This window comes from Aulonocara stuartgranti (assembly GCF_965226115.1).
Source record: "Aulonocara stuartgranti genome assembly, chromosome: 17".
In the NCBI taxonomy this organism is placed as follows: Eukaryota; Metazoa; Chordata; class Actinopteri; order Cichliformes; family Cichlidae; genus Aulonocara; species Aulonocara stuartgranti.
This window is the reverse complement of record NC_138953.1, coordinates 30,667,882-30,684,391: the sequence shown is the minus strand read 5'-3', so window position 1 is coordinate 30,684,391 and position 16,510 is coordinate 30,667,882. Positions and strand designations below refer to the sequence as shown.

Sequence of the window (16,510 nt, the reverse complement as noted above, 5' to 3'; positions counted from 1 at the left end):
GCAAATGCAAGTCAGACCCTGAAAACATGTCTATGTGGGCCCCAGGTGGGGCAAAGTGAGGTAATCAATATATTTTTTTAGCACTGATGACATAGGTGGGGCCCACCTGGTCAAACTATATGGGTCGCACATGGGCAAATGCAAGTCAGACCCTGAAACATGTCTATGTGGGCCCCAGGTGGGGCAAAGTTAGGTAATCAATATATTTTTTTAGCACTGATGACATAGGTGGGGCCCACCTGGTCAAACTATATGGGTCACACATGGGCAAATGCAAGTTAGACCCTGAAAACATGTCTATGTAGGCCCCATATGGGTTATGTTAAGTTAATATGGGCATATATTTTATGTGGGCTCAAGATTGTTTAGTATATATGGGACCCACTTGGGTTTCTCACATGAAAGCCATATGGGCAAAACCAAGTGGGAACATATAGTAGGTCCTGGCTGGGTCAAACATGGGAAACACTTCACTTGTTTCAAAATGGGAAACACACGTAGGACCCACTTGGGTTTTTCACCTGGGTTAGACATGGGCAAACACAGTCATTTAAAGAAAAGCGTTTGCTGTGTGCCCCAGGTGGGGCAAAGTTAGGTAATCAGTATATATTTTTTAGTACTGATGACACAGGTGGGGCCTACCTGGCCAAACTATATGGGTCACACATGGGCAAATGCAAGTCAGACCCTGAAAACATGTCTATGTGGGCCCCATATGGGTTATGTTAAGTTAATATGGGCATATATTTTATGTGGGCTCAAGATTGTTTAGTATATATGGGACCCACTTGGGTTTCTCACATGAAAGCCATATGGGCAAAACCAAGTGGGAACATTTAGTAGGTCCTGGCTGGGTCAAACATGGGAAACACTTCACTTGTTTCAAAATGGGAAACACACGTAGGACCCACTTGGGTTTTTCACCTGGGTTAGACATGGGCAAACACAGTCATTTAAAGAAAAGCGTTTGCTGTGTGCCCCAGGTGGGGCAAAGTTAGGTAATCAGTATATATTTTTTAGTACTGATGACACAGGTGGGGCCTACCTGGCCAAACTATATGGGTCACACATGGGCAAATGCAAGTCAGACCCTGAAAACATGTCTATGTGGGCCCCATATGGGTTATGTTAAGTTAATATGGGCATATATTTTATGTGGGCTCAAGATTGTTTAGTATATATGGGACCCACTTAGGTTTCTCACATTAAAGCCATATGGGCAAAACCGAGTGGAAACATATAGTAGGTCCTGGCTGGGTCAAACATGGGAAACACTTCACTTGTTTCAAAATGGGAAACACACGTAGGACCCACTTGGGTTTTTCACCTGGGTTAGACATGGGCAAACACAGTCATTTAAAGAAAAGCATTTGCTGTGTGCCCCAGGTGGGGCAAAGTGAGGTAATCGGTATATATTTTTTGGTACTGATGACATAGGTGGGGCCCACCTGGTCAAACTATATGTGTCACACATGGGCAAATGCAAGTCAGACCCTGAAAACATGTCTATGTGGGCCCCAAATGGGTTGTGTTAAATTAATATGGGCATATATTTTACATGGGCTCAAGATTGTTTAGTATATATGGGACCCACTTGCGTTTCTAACATCAAATCCATATGGGTGGGCATCCAATGTAGGTCCTAGTTGGGTTAGTGATGGTAAATGTGTACATTGGTTCAAAATGGTAGCACATGCTTATGTGAGGATTCTTCTTCTGTGAAGAGCCTGAGAAAGTGTTATTTGAATAAAGGAGGATTTATTCCAAACAAGCCCATCACAGATTGCGCACAACCCAGGGAGTTCTGAAAGTCAAATTGTAAAAATAATCTCAAAAGAAAGTATGAACATAACTCTCTTTTATAACCTGCAGACGGCACCCATGTGGTACCATTCTCTAAGAAATCACCCTAACTTTAACATATTTGGCACAACCTCAGTCTATCACTTTTGCTACCCTTACGTACAGTCAGATGTTCTTGACCCTTCATTTTTGACCCTCTCAGTATTTAGCCTTGGCTAGCAAATGTACTCAAAGTCCACATTGAGACCTCAAGATGTTATGTGTTATCAGACACTACAACCCAGCTGTCAAGTGAGACTATAGGAACTTTGGTGTTTTTGAACATTCAATGTTACTCAAAACACTCTGCACACTATTCCAAATAACTGGTTTGAAACTGGTTACTTTTTAATTTTAGATTTCATTTTATGTACTTAATGTGAACTCTGCATGGTAGGCTGCATGGTGAGGCTCAGATAAGATAAAATAAGGACTTCATGATTCTTCTTAGGTAAATTCACTTGTCACAGCAGCAATAATAAGTGATTAAAACGGACACAAGAGTAGAAAAAAAGAAAAGCAAAAAATACGAATAAAAAACCTAAGATAAAAGTGAATTACACAGACAAAATCCAGATTTGGCATTTGCAAATTAAGGATTACTGGTTGTTCAAACAATTAAGACTATTTACTTGAGCAAACATGCAGTTGAGGATTTTTAGTAGATCAGACACACTCTACTGTATTAGAGAAAAGACAGTTAGTTACATGGAAGATGGAAGTTTTGGTTAATCAGATCCAGTAAAGCTCCTGAAGTATATTACCGATCTGTTAAAATGTTACTCTTCAAACTTGTGCCCTCAAATTATATAACCAGAAATAATTTATATTTTCTTTGAACTAGTGGAAAGGAGAGGGAATGGGGTCTTTCAAGCAGTCACACTTCAACTGTGAAACTCCCTTGTCCTTATGGTGTATTGACACTATTGAAACTTTTCAAAACCAGTCTAATGTTAGAAGAGCTTTTAGGTAAACTGTTATTCTTCTTCTTATCATTATTATATTTTTATTAATTATATTTTTATTATGATGTTGATTTGGGTGACACTTTTTGATAAATATTATATATTACTTTTTAAAACATATTAACCATCCCTATGCTTAAAAAACTTTTAAAAATAAAATTGTTCTTTTAAACTTGTGCATTGTTTGACTTTTAAAATTTTTGTATCAGGTGTAAAACGACTTTTTAAATAAAGTTGTTTTTAATGTGAGCAGCTCCTATTGGCTCGTTTAAAAAGAGGGAGGAGCAGATTGCACCGCCTAGCGTCTAGTCTTCGCGGTCTTTCGTCTGTTGCGCCTTTTCTCTCCCTGGTGTTTAAGAACGTGGAGGACAAAAGGATACCAAAGAATCGAAAACTATGACAAAGGTAAATACTTAAAGTTTGATACGTTTTCATCAATGGTTATTTTAGTAACTTTCTATAGTCGTCCTAAACGGTATAAGGGGGAGAAGCATAACATCTTTAGCTAGCAGGTAGAACTGGGTTAATTTACTGCATTGTCTTTGGCAAACATAATTTAAAGTTAATTAAAAAACTCTTACTGCCTATATTCTACTCAATAAAGTTCATCTTATCTTATTCTGTTTTCATTGCACCATTCTCTCTATACAGTTTTTGAATTTACACACTATAACGTACACGGCAGTTTTTTTCTGTGCTTCTGAATCAGAAGAATCAGAATCAGAATGGGTTTATTGCCGTTTATTCTGCAACTGTTTCTTGGGTTTTCCTATAAGGTTTTTGTAATTAATTTAAAAAATTTATATTATTTTTTTGGCTTTAGTGGATTCCTGCTCAGCTAACTCGGCCATTATGCACTACCCAGTAAACAAAATGGCTGAACAGTATCTTAAATGTCTGAACATGAGCTAGTCATACCATGTTACGTAATATTCATGTGCAGTGTAGCAAGGTGATTGTTTAAATTACAGGAGTAGATGCCTGCAGCTGAAACGGTTTTCTGATCTGAATACGGTAATGTTACCAGATATGCATTGTACTATGGGAAAACGGTGGTGGATCAGTGTGTAAAAAGCCCCCAAAAGAAACACACAGCGTCTTTAGCTCAAACACTGTCTGATCACTCTCTTAGATACTGTGCTGTTCCATCTAGTTATTGGTTACTGAGAAATGTTAGGTCATTAATTAATTAAGAGAGTGCAGCTGTTCAGATCAGATGGTGAAGTAGGAAAATGCAGAACATGTTATTATAGCTGAATGCTGTGTAAAATACTAGTAATAAATCTAACTCCCATTTATGGCTTTTACTACTGTGGGGCTAAATAAAAAATTACAGACATAATGAAATCTGCTACAATTACAAAGCTTAAGTTTAAAACAATTATTATATATTAAGCATTTTTTTGCTCTTTTTTTTTTTATTCTTTTTGCTAATAATGGACTCAATTTTATTATCAACTTCAAAGACCTATTAAACTTTTAAACCATTAAATCCAGGAAATTAGATGCCCGTAAATGTACGAGACCCTCTTTATGTCTAGTATCCCCAAATATTTAATAATCCTTTCTAAAAGTACACAAATTTTGTTCTTTTCAATTAAATATTGCATGTTCAATGTATTCTTGAGCAGGTAAAAATTCCACTAAATTAGTTTTTGCATATTTTTAAGTATAATCAAATTTTTATAGTTTGCGAGTACTTTTAATTTGGAGATTTTGCCACTTGATTTGAAGTTTGGATAGTGCTTTATAGTAATTTGTAAATGTTTTGAACTCATCTGGCTTCTTAATAATTTAATAAAAAATTAACAAGCCATGTAATAATTTGAAAACCACTAGGGACCACTTATAAAAAAGTAATTCCTTTTTTACCTAAAGGAATTTAGGATTTATGTCTGTCAAGTCATTTGTTCTGGCATAAGTCACCATTTTGATATATCTTCCTGTGACTTTAAAGTCTGTCAGCTAGTTAGATACATTTTTGCACTGCTAGTGTTTGCTGCTTGAATTAGTCAGTTTATCATATAAACACATGCAGTGCCTTTCAAACTTTTAATTACACTGTTCATTTTGTGAATTAGTAAGAGAATCTTTTATATTGAATTATCCTGGGAAAAAACAAAAATGTTTGTATTTTCTCATGCACTTTCTTTCATTTCCTTATCACGTTTAGATTCTTCAAGATCACAAGCACCATCTTTGACATGTAAGTAACTTTCATATTATTTGTATTACTTATTATTATTATTATTATTATTTTTGAAAAGTGATGGTCTTTGGGGCATCCTTTTTTTTTTATTGGTATTAAGTATATATATTTATTTAGGCACAGGAGGCAATGATCTATTTTAAAATTTAACATTTATTTAATTTTCATCTTTTATGCTAACAATAATGCCAACAGTGTTCTCTTCACTTGACCCACAACTCTGACAGTTTTGGTCCTCTGCTCTCCTCACAATTGGCTGATTTCCATCTGAGCTGCTACTGTCAACTGCATTAAACTGATTTTACATTGCCTTGTTATTCTAATCTTTATCTGCGTTTTGGACTCCAAACATTCACACCTGCTGTTAGTAACCAGAGCTCACAAGAGTGTAAGGCGTGTAGTTCAATAAAGTGATCGATGTGTTCACTAGCTGATTTCAATAAACCGGTAACTTATCAAATCCATATTTTATAGGAAGTACATTACTGATAAAAGTGGTAATAAACACGGTAACCAATAAAAATTAAAATTTCCTGTTATAAAAAAAAATACTGCTGTGAGCTCGGTTTTCTAACACCAGGTGTGAACATCTACAGTCTTTAAGCGCTGGTAAAGATTTAAAAATAAAAGCATTCAATAACATAACATTAAACACTAAATTAGTTTGATGGTGTTGACTGCAGCAGCTCAATGTTAATCAGCTGATGGTGATGGAAGCAGATGAGCGTTTTTCATCATGGTTGTTAGTGATGTGTTGGTCAAAACGAAACGGCTCTTTGAAGTGAACGACACAAGCGTGTTTTTTCTCTCTCTCTCACCCTCTCTCTCGCACTTTTTTTCCGCTTCACTCTGCACGCGAGCCTTGTGCTTTGCGCTGGGAAGAGGGGGGAGGGGCGGTTGTTACACACGCAGTAGCACAGTAACAGAGCAGGAGGGAGAGAGAGAGAAAGAGAGCCAGGGACAACAACGTCACATTACAAAGGTATAGTAATCATCCACAACTATTTTCAATTGCGGATGATAAAGGATTCAGAAAGTTTATTCATGCAGGCCCATATGACAGAGAATGTGCATCTTCTGTTTGTTTTCATATTATAATTTATATTTAATTGTGTTGTGTTGTGGTTTGCAGTGTTTTGTGTTGTTTCACTTTAAATTTGTTTAAAAGGAAAAAGCTGAAAATTTAAATAGTTAAAAGTTGAAATGTAAATAGTTGTTTTTTTTGTATTATATGATTTATTTATTACATTTTATGTGGAGAGAATAAATAAAAGTATATTTACGGTGGCTGCTAGAGACAAAGCACGTACAAACCCCAAAACACGTAAAAACTCCATAGCACGTACAAACTCCAAAGCACGTACAAAACACAACAGAAGTGCTCCAGGATGCTAGGCACAGTGTTGAGATTTTGTTACCTAGTGGCTACACAAGCCAGGAAGTACCAACGACCGGATTTGGTGTGTGGTAGTAACAGGTAAATGAACAGCTTTTGGAATTTTTTATGAATATATATGAGTGCTTGTGTATAAATACACAAAAAATACACATATGATTTCAATTGTGTAAATTAAGTGATCTAGATAGCTCTGTTTTGGAAGTTCAGTTGACGCTAGAAATGGGTTTTGGAGTTTGTACATGCTTTGTCTCTAGGGGCCACCATATATATTTATATATAAACATATATAAATAAAACCACGTTTCTTTTTTTACATTAGTAATTCCTTTTGTTCATAATTTTATATTGTTGTTAATAATAAATTAATTAAAGCAACAAAACAACCTGAAGAGCCGGTTGGGAGCCGAAAGAGCCGGCTTTCTAAAAAGAGACGAAAATCCCATCACTAGTTGTGTAATATGCTGGTATTGATATGATCAAAAATGAACTGAGTTGTTTCGTATTCTATAGAAATTGTACATCTAATTAATAACAAGGCTTTCTGCTGATGTTATTAATTAAAAATTTATTGTTTTATTTTTAAGCAACAACTTTTTAGCATGCAATCAGTCCATGCTGTACAGGACAGATTTGTAAACTGTGCATACAAAAATAGACTATTTTACAAAATTGCTCTTTCAACAAATGTAAATCACAGCAGATTTTTTTTGTTGTAGGTGCACTGTCACAACTAGAAATGTGGGGGGAAGTCCTCAAAGTTGAAGGCAGAACAGGAAAATACATGGAAATAACAATTTTCCTTTAAATGGTAAATGGCCTGCATTTTTATAGCAAAGCGCTTCACACTACATTCAGTCATTCACCCATTCACACACACAATCACACACTGGCGATGGCAAGCTACATTGTAGCCACAGCTGCCCTGGGGCGCACTGACAGAGCACATCAGTAAAGGTCGATCTGGATACTTGATAACTGTTGGTATAGGTATGACATGAATTTGAATCTCCATTATCACAGGTTTTAATTGGGAGGGAACATGCAGATATACAGGAGGACTATAAACAGCAATTCCTATTGCATACAACTGTTTTAGAAAATACCAACAACACTGTTAATTTATCACTTGCTGGTCTATAGACTTTACAGTGTGGATGGATGGAAAATCCATCTGGCTCCACTCTGGCTGAATTGGTGCTACAAACAACTCTGCGCTCGGCTTTCCTGGCTGTGTGTGGATTTATACTTACACATCCAAATTTTGACCCTATTTTTCTTCCTTTCAGCTGATTGGTCAATTTCATGTCAATCACCAATTAAACAATCCAATCAGAGAACATCTCCAGAAGTTGATTCTGTTCATCTGGACGTAGCATTTTCAGTGGGAGAAAATGCTGCAAGCGCTACGTCCAGATGAACAGAATCAACTTTTGGAGATTTACTTACCTGGATGATTGAGCATGCATCAAGACAATCAGAGAACAGATAGGTTTGGCTGTTGGAGGGCTGCATTACGGAGCTTCAGGTCCTGGAAGAATAAATTCCCTTTTACATACCAGACCAGCATTTTTCTTCATTAGCACGAAGGAAAACAGTCTGTGCGTGTCAGAGTTCTGTGGTTTTTGTGTCACAGGGCTTATAATATGTGTAAAAATCTGGCCAGGGACCATCACATCACACTGCTATCATATTTTTCTGTTGCTATCATGTTTCTTTTCTGAGATGTTGTTACTTTTATGACAGATGTAACGAGAAATCTTCCAGAAAGTTAAATTTTTTATTCTAATCAAATATTTGATTCTGATAACAGATAAAGATTTTTTTTTTTACTTTTGTTCTGCTATTTCATAGTTTATACAAATTTTGGCCAATTCCTATTTATTTTAACCCTTTAGCCCCCAAAAAGTCGCCAGCGACAGGTTTTTCCAAACCTGTCTCGTCAAACCTGAGCTCTGCCAGGGGCCCAACACGCCTGGACTTTTAGAAGAAAAGAGATGTCCGAAAATAAACCACAGGGTCAAATACTTAATTTTGTTCAGTGTTTTAGAGTTATTAATTTGAATTGACTAATTTAAATATTTTATTCATGTACATTTTGATTAGTAAAAATGGCAAAATTTCAATTTCTTTTTTCTTTCTGTTATTAATCCTTGATTACATTCATATAGTATACAGTAGAGGAAAAAACCTACCAGACCTACCAGTTATCCTGCGTAACATTATTGGGGATAAAGGGTTAAGGAAGCGCAATTAATTTTTTTAGTTTAGCTTGTGTTTACTACCATTTTTTTGTTTATCACCACACAGTAAACATTAAGTAATATGTAAAGTGTCCATTTATCCTCCATTCCGGTCCATTATCTTAAGCTTAGGCTGCTGCCCCTCGACCCAATCCGGTACTAAGTAGAGAGGCCCAGACGTCGCTCTCTCCAGGCACTTGGCCCAGCTCTTCCGGGGGAATCCCAAGGCATTCCCAGGCCAGCCGAAAAACATAGTCCCTCCAGCATGTCCTGGGTGTTCTGGGTCTCTTCCTGGTGGGACGTGCCCAAAACACCTCACCAGGGAGGCATCCTAACCAGATGCCAGTATCTAATCTGTCCTTTTTGTATGTTCCCCTCAGGTTGCCATGGTAGCAGATACAGGGGAAACAAGTGTAGACGATGCCACAAGAAGGATGATGAAATTCCTCATATCACCTGAGCTGGCTGTGGAGTACAACATGCTTGGCCGACATGGGGAAAAAAAGTTCAGAGATTTGCGTCTTTTTAATGTTGTGTATGGTAAGTTAGTTTCACTTGAGACATTTGAACTTTAGAAAACTAAACTTTTTTAATAAAGTGTTTGAAAGTGTAACTGAGATTGGTTATCATGCAATTTGTATATATTTTTTGAGGCAATAAAGTGAAATAAACATTGTTCTTTGAAAATCATCACCAAATGAAGTAAGCTAAGATTAACTTTACTTTGGCTTGCCCGTTTTTCTTCTTCTTCATTTGCAGAGGCACTGAAGAATTATTTAACATCAAAAGTCAACTTGCAAGAAGCAGAGAAGGCTCTGTCCAAGTGGTTCAGTGGAGCTAAAGACAGAGGAGGACCGAGGGCTGCAAGGGTACAAAATAGACTTACGGCTCTGTAAAAAAACAAACCCTGCTGATTCAAGATAAGCTTTTGAGTTTTCCATCTGACTTTTTCCCCATGTTGCTACAGTTCCAAATATCTAAGGAATTTTGCTGTAGTTTGACATTTCTAGTTTTTAAACGTTTACGCACTTTGGAATACAGTTACGTAAAATCACAGTTGTTGGACAAAATAAATGTGAAAAATGTTGTTTTGTGTACCCTCGTGATTTTTGAAATGGTTTTATTTACAAACTAGATTTTGTTTGCGGTCAGCTTTAATATATTTGGTGTCTTTGTGTCACAGAACCCGTATTAGCCGTCTGAAAAATTTATTTTGTGACTGTTTTACTACATGGGGCCCACTCAGTGCCAGAACTTAGTCAATTCAAACTAGAAATAAGATGCAAATACAGAACCCACTGCTAATGCCATTCCAACTTTTTAGCTCATGTTTTCCTCATGTTGTACCCACTAAGAACTTGAAAAATGGGGCCTAGGTGGGTTTCAGTGTACTTTGCCCAGTTGGGGCACATTTAGTTCCCAGATTTTACCTATATAACACCGAGATGGGCTTATAAAATGGGGCCATTATGGAACCCGCGGACAATCCCACTTAAAACCCACTTTTTAGCCTATGTGGTACTCACATGGTACCCACAAAACAACTTGAAAGGTGGGGCCTGGGTGGGTTTCTTTGTACTTTGCCCAGTTGGGGTCCATTTAGTTCCCAGATTATACCAATATAACACCGAGATGGGCTTACAAAATGGGGCCATTATGGAACCCGCGGACAATCCCACTTAAAACCCACTTTTTAGCCTATGTGGTACTCACATGGTACCCACAAAACAACTTGAAAGGTGGGGCCCGGGTGGGTTTCTGTGTACTTTGCCCAGTTGGGGCCCATTTAGTTCCCAGATTTTACCAATATAACACCGAGATGGGCTTATAAAATGGGGCCATTACGGAACCCGCGGACAATCCCACTTAAAACCCACTTTTTAGCCTATGTGGTGCCCACATGGTACCCACAAAAACTTGAAAGATGGGGCCCGGGTGGGTTTCTGTGTACTTTGCCCAGTTGGGGTCCATCTAGTTCCCAGATTTTACCAATATAATACCGAGATGGGCTTATTAAATGGGGCCATTATGGAACCCGCGGACAATCCCACTTAAAACCCACTTTTTAGCCTATGTGGTGCCCACATGGTACCCACAAAAAACTTGAAAGATGGGGCCCAGGTGGGTTTCTGTGTACTTTGCCCAGTTGGGGCACATTTAGTTCCCAGATTTTACCAATATAACACCGAGATGGGCTTATAAAATGGGGCCATTATGGAACCCGCGGACAATCCCACTTAAAACCCACTTTTTAGCCTATGTGGTGCCTACATGGTACCCACAAAAACTTGAAAGATGGGGCCCAGGTGGGTTTCTGTGTACTTTTCCCAGTTGGGGCCCATTTAGTTCCCAGATTTTCCTAACATAACACCTATATGGGCATTTAATATGGGGCCATTACGGAACCCGCGGACAATCCTATATGGGGCCCATTTTTCAGCCCATTTCCAAACCATATGGGCCCCACATATAAATGTTGGCTGGGTACCGTGCAGGGGCCTGTCCTTCCATGATGGTTCCTCGTCTCCCTCCTCTTTCTTGGGTTTCTGCTGCCTGAGGTATTCACTGAGCACTCGGTCAGTTGGGGCCATCTTCCCAATGTATTCTTGGATGTTCCTTGTCTCATCCTGGACTGTGGTGCTGACACTCACCAGTCCCCGGCCCCCTTCCTTCCGCTTAGCGTACAGCCTCAGGGTGCTGGACTTGGGGTGAAACCCTCCATGCATGGTAAGGAGCTTTCTTGTCTTTATGTCAGTGGCTTCTATCTCCTCCTTTGGCCAGCCTATTACCCCAGCAGGGTACCTGATCACGGGCAGGGCGTACGTGTTGATGGCCCGGATCTTGTTCTTACCATTCAGCTGACTCCTCAGGACTTGCCTGACCCTCTGCAGGTACTTGGTGGTTGCAGCTTTTCTAGCGGCCTCTTCATGGTTCCCATTCGCCTGCGGGATCCCCAAGTACTTGTAACTGTCCTCTATGTCTGCAATGTTGCCTTCTGGTAGTTCAATCCCCTCAGTTCTGACTACCTTCCCTCTCTTTGTTACCATCCAACTACACTTCTCCAGTCCGAACGACATTCCAATGTCATTGCTGTATAGCCTGGTAGTGTGGATCAGTGAATTGATGTCTCGTTCACTCTTGGCATACAGCTTGATGTCATCCATGTACAGGAGGTGGCTGACAACTGCTCCGTTCCGTAGTCGGTATCCGTAGCCAGTCTTGTTAATGATCTCACTGAGGGGGTTCAGGCCTATGCAGAACAGCAGTGGGGACAGAGCATCTCCTTGGTAGATCCCGCACTTGATGGTGACTTGTGCTATGGGCTTGGAGTTGGCCTCTAGTGTTGTACGCCACATCCCCATTGAGTTCCTGATGAAGGCTCTTAGGGTCCCATTGATCTTGTACAATTCTAGGCATTCCAGTATCCAGCTGTGGGGCATTGAGTCATAGGCCTTCTTGTAATCAATCCAGGCAGTGCACAGGTTGGTCAGTCTGGTCTTGCAGTCTCGGCTGATTGTTCTGTCTACCAGTAGCTGGTGTTTTGCACCTCTGGTATTCTTGCCAATTCCTTTCTGTGTCCCGCTCATGTATTGACCCATGTGCCTGTTCATCTTAGCCGATATGATGCCTGACAGGAGCTTCCATGTAGTATTGAGGCAGGTTATTGGTCGGTAGTTGGAGGGGACCGGTCCCTTCTTGGGGTCCTTGGGGATCAGGACCGTCCGATCTTCGGTTAGCCATTCCGGGTGTCTCTCGTTAACTAGCAGCTGGTTCATTTGTGCTGCCAGACGCTCGTGGAGTGCAGTCAGCTTCTTCAGCCAGTAGGCGTGAACCATGTCGGGCCCTGGTGCTGTCCAACTCTTCATACTAGAGACCCTTTCTTGGATATCTGCCACTGTGATGGTTACTGGACCCTGTTCAGGGAGGTCACTGTGGTCTGCCCTCAGATCCTCTAGCCACTGAGCATTGCCGTTATGGGTTGCGTCCTTCTCCCATATGCTCTTCCAGTATTGCTCCGTCTCCAGCCTTGGTGGTGCTGTTCTCTTATTGTTCCCTTGCCACTGAGAGTACACCTTTGCTGGTTCTGTGGAGAACAGCTGGTTTATTCTCCTGCCTTCTATCTCTCTGGTGTACCTCCTCAAGCGGCTGGCCAAGGCTGTGAGTCTTTGCTTGGCAGTTTCCAAGGCCTTAGGTATGGACAGCTCGCTGTATTTCTTAGGCACCTTATTTGTCGCACCTTTCTGCAACTCCGTTAGTTGGCTAACCTCCCTCCGTGCTACTTTGATCTTGCCCTCTAGCCTCCTTCTCCATGGAGGGTACTGCCCCTTGTCGCTGTTCAACTTGTAGCCAAGCATCTCACTGATCACTGCTGCCGTATTGTAGATCAGCTTGTTAGTGTCGGTAATCGTGGTTGTAGGTATTGCCCGTAGTGCTGCATTAACATCATCTAGCAGACCTTCTGAGGGTACTTCACGTAATCTTGGTAACCGGCTACGGGGGATCCAGGTTTCAAGCTTGGCCATGATCCTATTTTTCAGGTCAGGTCCTCTCGCACTCAACGATCCTTCTCCTATCGCACTTGGGGCTATGTACCCAATCTCGGGTGGGGGTGATGATATCTCCCCCCTGACCTGGCGTCCTGACTCCTCCTTGCCGTAGCATTTGTGTTGTACCTCGTCAATCTCTAGCTGTGAGAGAAGTCCCTTCTTTCGAATGTTGGAACACTGAGCTACTAGTTGTTTCGCTGTCATTGTGGATGTTGGGTATCGAAGAATCCATAGGTCCCTCATCCTATTCATGTAGCCCCTTCCGCCGGGGTTACTTGCGTAGTAGCATTCCAACAACGCCCTGTTTTCGTCTCTTGCCCACCGATGCCTTCTTGTTCCAGTAGCCCACTTTTCGTCAGGGTGCCCTGGTTCCTCAACACCTGACGCGGACCTTGTTGATCCGGGCGATGTATATATATATATATATATACTCAACAAAAATATAAACGCAACACCTTTGTTACTGCTCCCATTCCCCATGGGATGGACGTAGAGACCTAAATTCATTCCAGATACACAATATAACCATCCCTCCCAAACAGTGGTCACAAATCAGTCCAAATGTGTGGTAGTGGGCACATCTGCTATATTGAGATAATCCATCCCACCTCACAGGTGTGCCACATCAGGATGCTGATCTGACATCATGAGTAGTGCACAGGTGTACCTCAGACTGCCCACAACAAAAGGCCACCCTGGAATGTGCAGTTTTGTCTCACAGCAAAATGCCACAGATGCCACAAGCAATGAGGGAGCGTGCAATTGGCATGCTGACAGCAGGAATGTCAACCAGATCTGTCGCCCGTGCATTGAATGTTCATTTCTCAACCATAAGCCGTCTCCACAGGCGTTTCAGAGAATATGGCAGCACATCCAACCGGCCTCACAACCGCAGACCTCGTGTAACCACACCAGCCCAGGACCTCCACATCCAGCAGGTTCACCTCCAAGATCGTCTGAGACCAGCCACCCAGACAGCTGCTGGAACAATTGGTTTGCACAACCAAACAATTTCTGCACAAACTGTCAGAAACCGTCTCAGGGACGCTCAACTGCATGCCCGTCGTCCTCATCGGGGTCTTGACCTGACTCCAGCTCGTCACCGTAACAGACTTGTGTGGGCAAATGCTCACATTCGATGGCGTCTGGCACGTTGGAGAGGTGTGCGCTTCACGGATGAATCATGGTTCACATTGTTCAGGGCAGATGGCAGCTGAGAATGTCCCAGTTCTTGCATGGCCAGCATACTCACCGGACATGTCACCCATTGAGCATGTTCGGGATGTGCTTGACCGGCGTATACGACAGCGTGTACCAGTTCCCACGAATATCCAACAACCTCACACAGCCATTGAAGTGGAGTGGACCAACATTCCACAGGCCACAATTGACAATCTGATAGACTCCATGCGACGATGTGTTGCACTGCATGAGGCAAATGGTGGTCACACCAGATACTGACCGGTTCTGGGTCCCCAGACCCCCAATAGCGCAAAAAACTGCACATTCCAGGGTGGCCTTTTGTTGTGGGCAGTCTGAGGTACACCTGTGCACTACTCATGATGTCAGATCAGCATCCTGATGTGGCACACCTGTGAGGTGGGATGGATTATCTCAATATAGCAGATGTGCCCACTACCACACATTTGGACTGATTTGTGACCACTGTTTGGGAGGGATGGTTATATTGTGTATCTGGAATGAATTTTAGGTCTCTACGTCCATCCCATGGGGAATGGGAGCAGTAACAAAGGTGTTGCGTTTATATTTTTGTTGAGTGTGTGTGTGTGTGTATATATATATATATATATATATATATATATATATATATACACGGTTAATTAAAGGTGGTTCAGAGGAAATAGTGTTCAGAAACAATATAATTCCTGATGTTATTATTATCACCATAATTATAATAACAGATCAAATGAAAACTATACCTGTACTTAGTCATATTCCAAATCTATCCAACGCAAATCTGACCACAGACACAACTGCTCACTCACACAACATAATTATAATTGCATATGAATACTAGAAGTGATCTCTTTCAGTTCTGCACAGTCCCAAAAAACCTCACTCCTTCCAAAATCCGTTGAGCTGTACAAATCTGCGAACAAAAATAAGCTGAAGTGCAGAGCAGGCGTGACTCAGGCACATTTTTTATGCATGCAGTCTGCTTTGTGTCCAACAGTTCATTCTGTTGTATGAAATGAGAAAAAACACTTTAAAGACCAAAGATGGAGGTGGGAGAAATGGTGGTGAGGAAAATGTTTGCATATGTGCGTGTGTGGGGGTCTTCAGATGTCATGTGTGGGTGAAGATAGAATTACACAGACTGTACACTGAGAGAACAGCCAGTTCTAGGCTACAGTTTATGTAAATGTTACAAAAATAAACTTCAGATATGATTTTCCCTGCGTGAACCTACAGTCTTTAAGAAAAGCCTGCACGCTTTACTTGTTATCTTGCCAGTCAGACTATTTTATCTGTATGTTGAGGAAATTCCTGCCTTGATATTCAAGAAGAATTTACACAGATGTTGCTGTGAAGGCAAGGGGATCGTCAGCTGCCGGCCAGCTAACTGTCACAAGTGTCAAATCTTTTATCTTAATTGGTTTGTTGATTCTACTGATATTGAGAGTCAGTGCAAGCAGTCAACACCCACAATCCAATTTATGTATTACAGAAACTATTTTGTCCGAGAACTCGTGTGGGGTTTAGTCACTGCTGTGTTTAAAGCTGAACGCTAGCAGGCTGATTTTAGATTAAAACTACACCAAAGGTCATGGAAATACATTCAACAGCTGATAAAGTGTCTAACTCTGCACCAAATAGGTGAGCTAATGATTGCATTGGGTGTGTCACCTGTGGCCTCTATTTCCTCATGTGCATCTTGAGCCACAGAAGCTTTTTCTGTCAGTGTTTTCAATATTTGTGTGATAGCAGCACACTCTGTCTTTACGGTTAGAAGAAATAGCCAAAATAGCACACAAGGTTTGCAGCGTCCCGACATTTTTAGGGTTGGGGTTGTAACTGCGGCTGTCAGTTTGACTTCTAGAAAGAGTTTCCTACGATGTTCTTGTGATTGTAAAGGTTTTAGTGTAACTCAAAAAGCAAGCTTTAGGAAATAACTTTATATGTCAAGGCTTATCTTAACCACAGGTGAACCACACTGACAACCACAGATAACAAGTCAGCCTAGGAGTCACTGACTGCACCATTAATTTGTAAAGCGCAACCAGGTCAATTTTCAAAGCACTTCTTGGAAATTTTGCAGCACAAAGCAGGAAGTGGTCATTGTTTGC

General features: G+C 40.8%; 1 protein-coding gene and 1 long non-coding RNA gene across 2 annotated transcripts; one reads left to right on the top strand and one right to left on the bottom strand.

Moving 5' to 3' along the window:
- The first annotated feature begins 2,971 nt into the window (after positions 1 to 2,971).
- LOC309693005 lies at positions 2,972 to 9,742 on the top strand. Its single transcript, XR_014272553.1, has 4 exons — positions 2,972 to 3,212; positions 4,981 to 5,013; positions 9,036 to 9,195; positions 9,415 to 9,742. It is a non-coding gene; the product is annotated as an uncharacterized lncRNA (long non-coding RNA).
- A 738-nt stretch (positions 9,743 to 10,480) lies between these two features.
- LOC309692311 (uncharacterized protein) lies at positions 10,481 to 13,587 on the bottom strand (the record flags this gene model as incomplete). Its single annotated transcript, XM_082510664.1, has 3 exons — positions 12,879 to 13,587; positions 12,342 to 12,842; positions 10,481 to 10,540 (listed from the first exon to the last, which is right to left on the bottom strand). Exons 1-3 carry the CDS (start codon positions 13,452 to 13,454, stop codon positions 10,481 to 10,483), a joined length of 1,137 nt encoding a protein of 378 aa, XP_082366790.1. The 5' UTR covers positions 13,455 to 13,587.
- Positions 13,588 to 16,510: the final 2,923 nt, after the last annotated feature.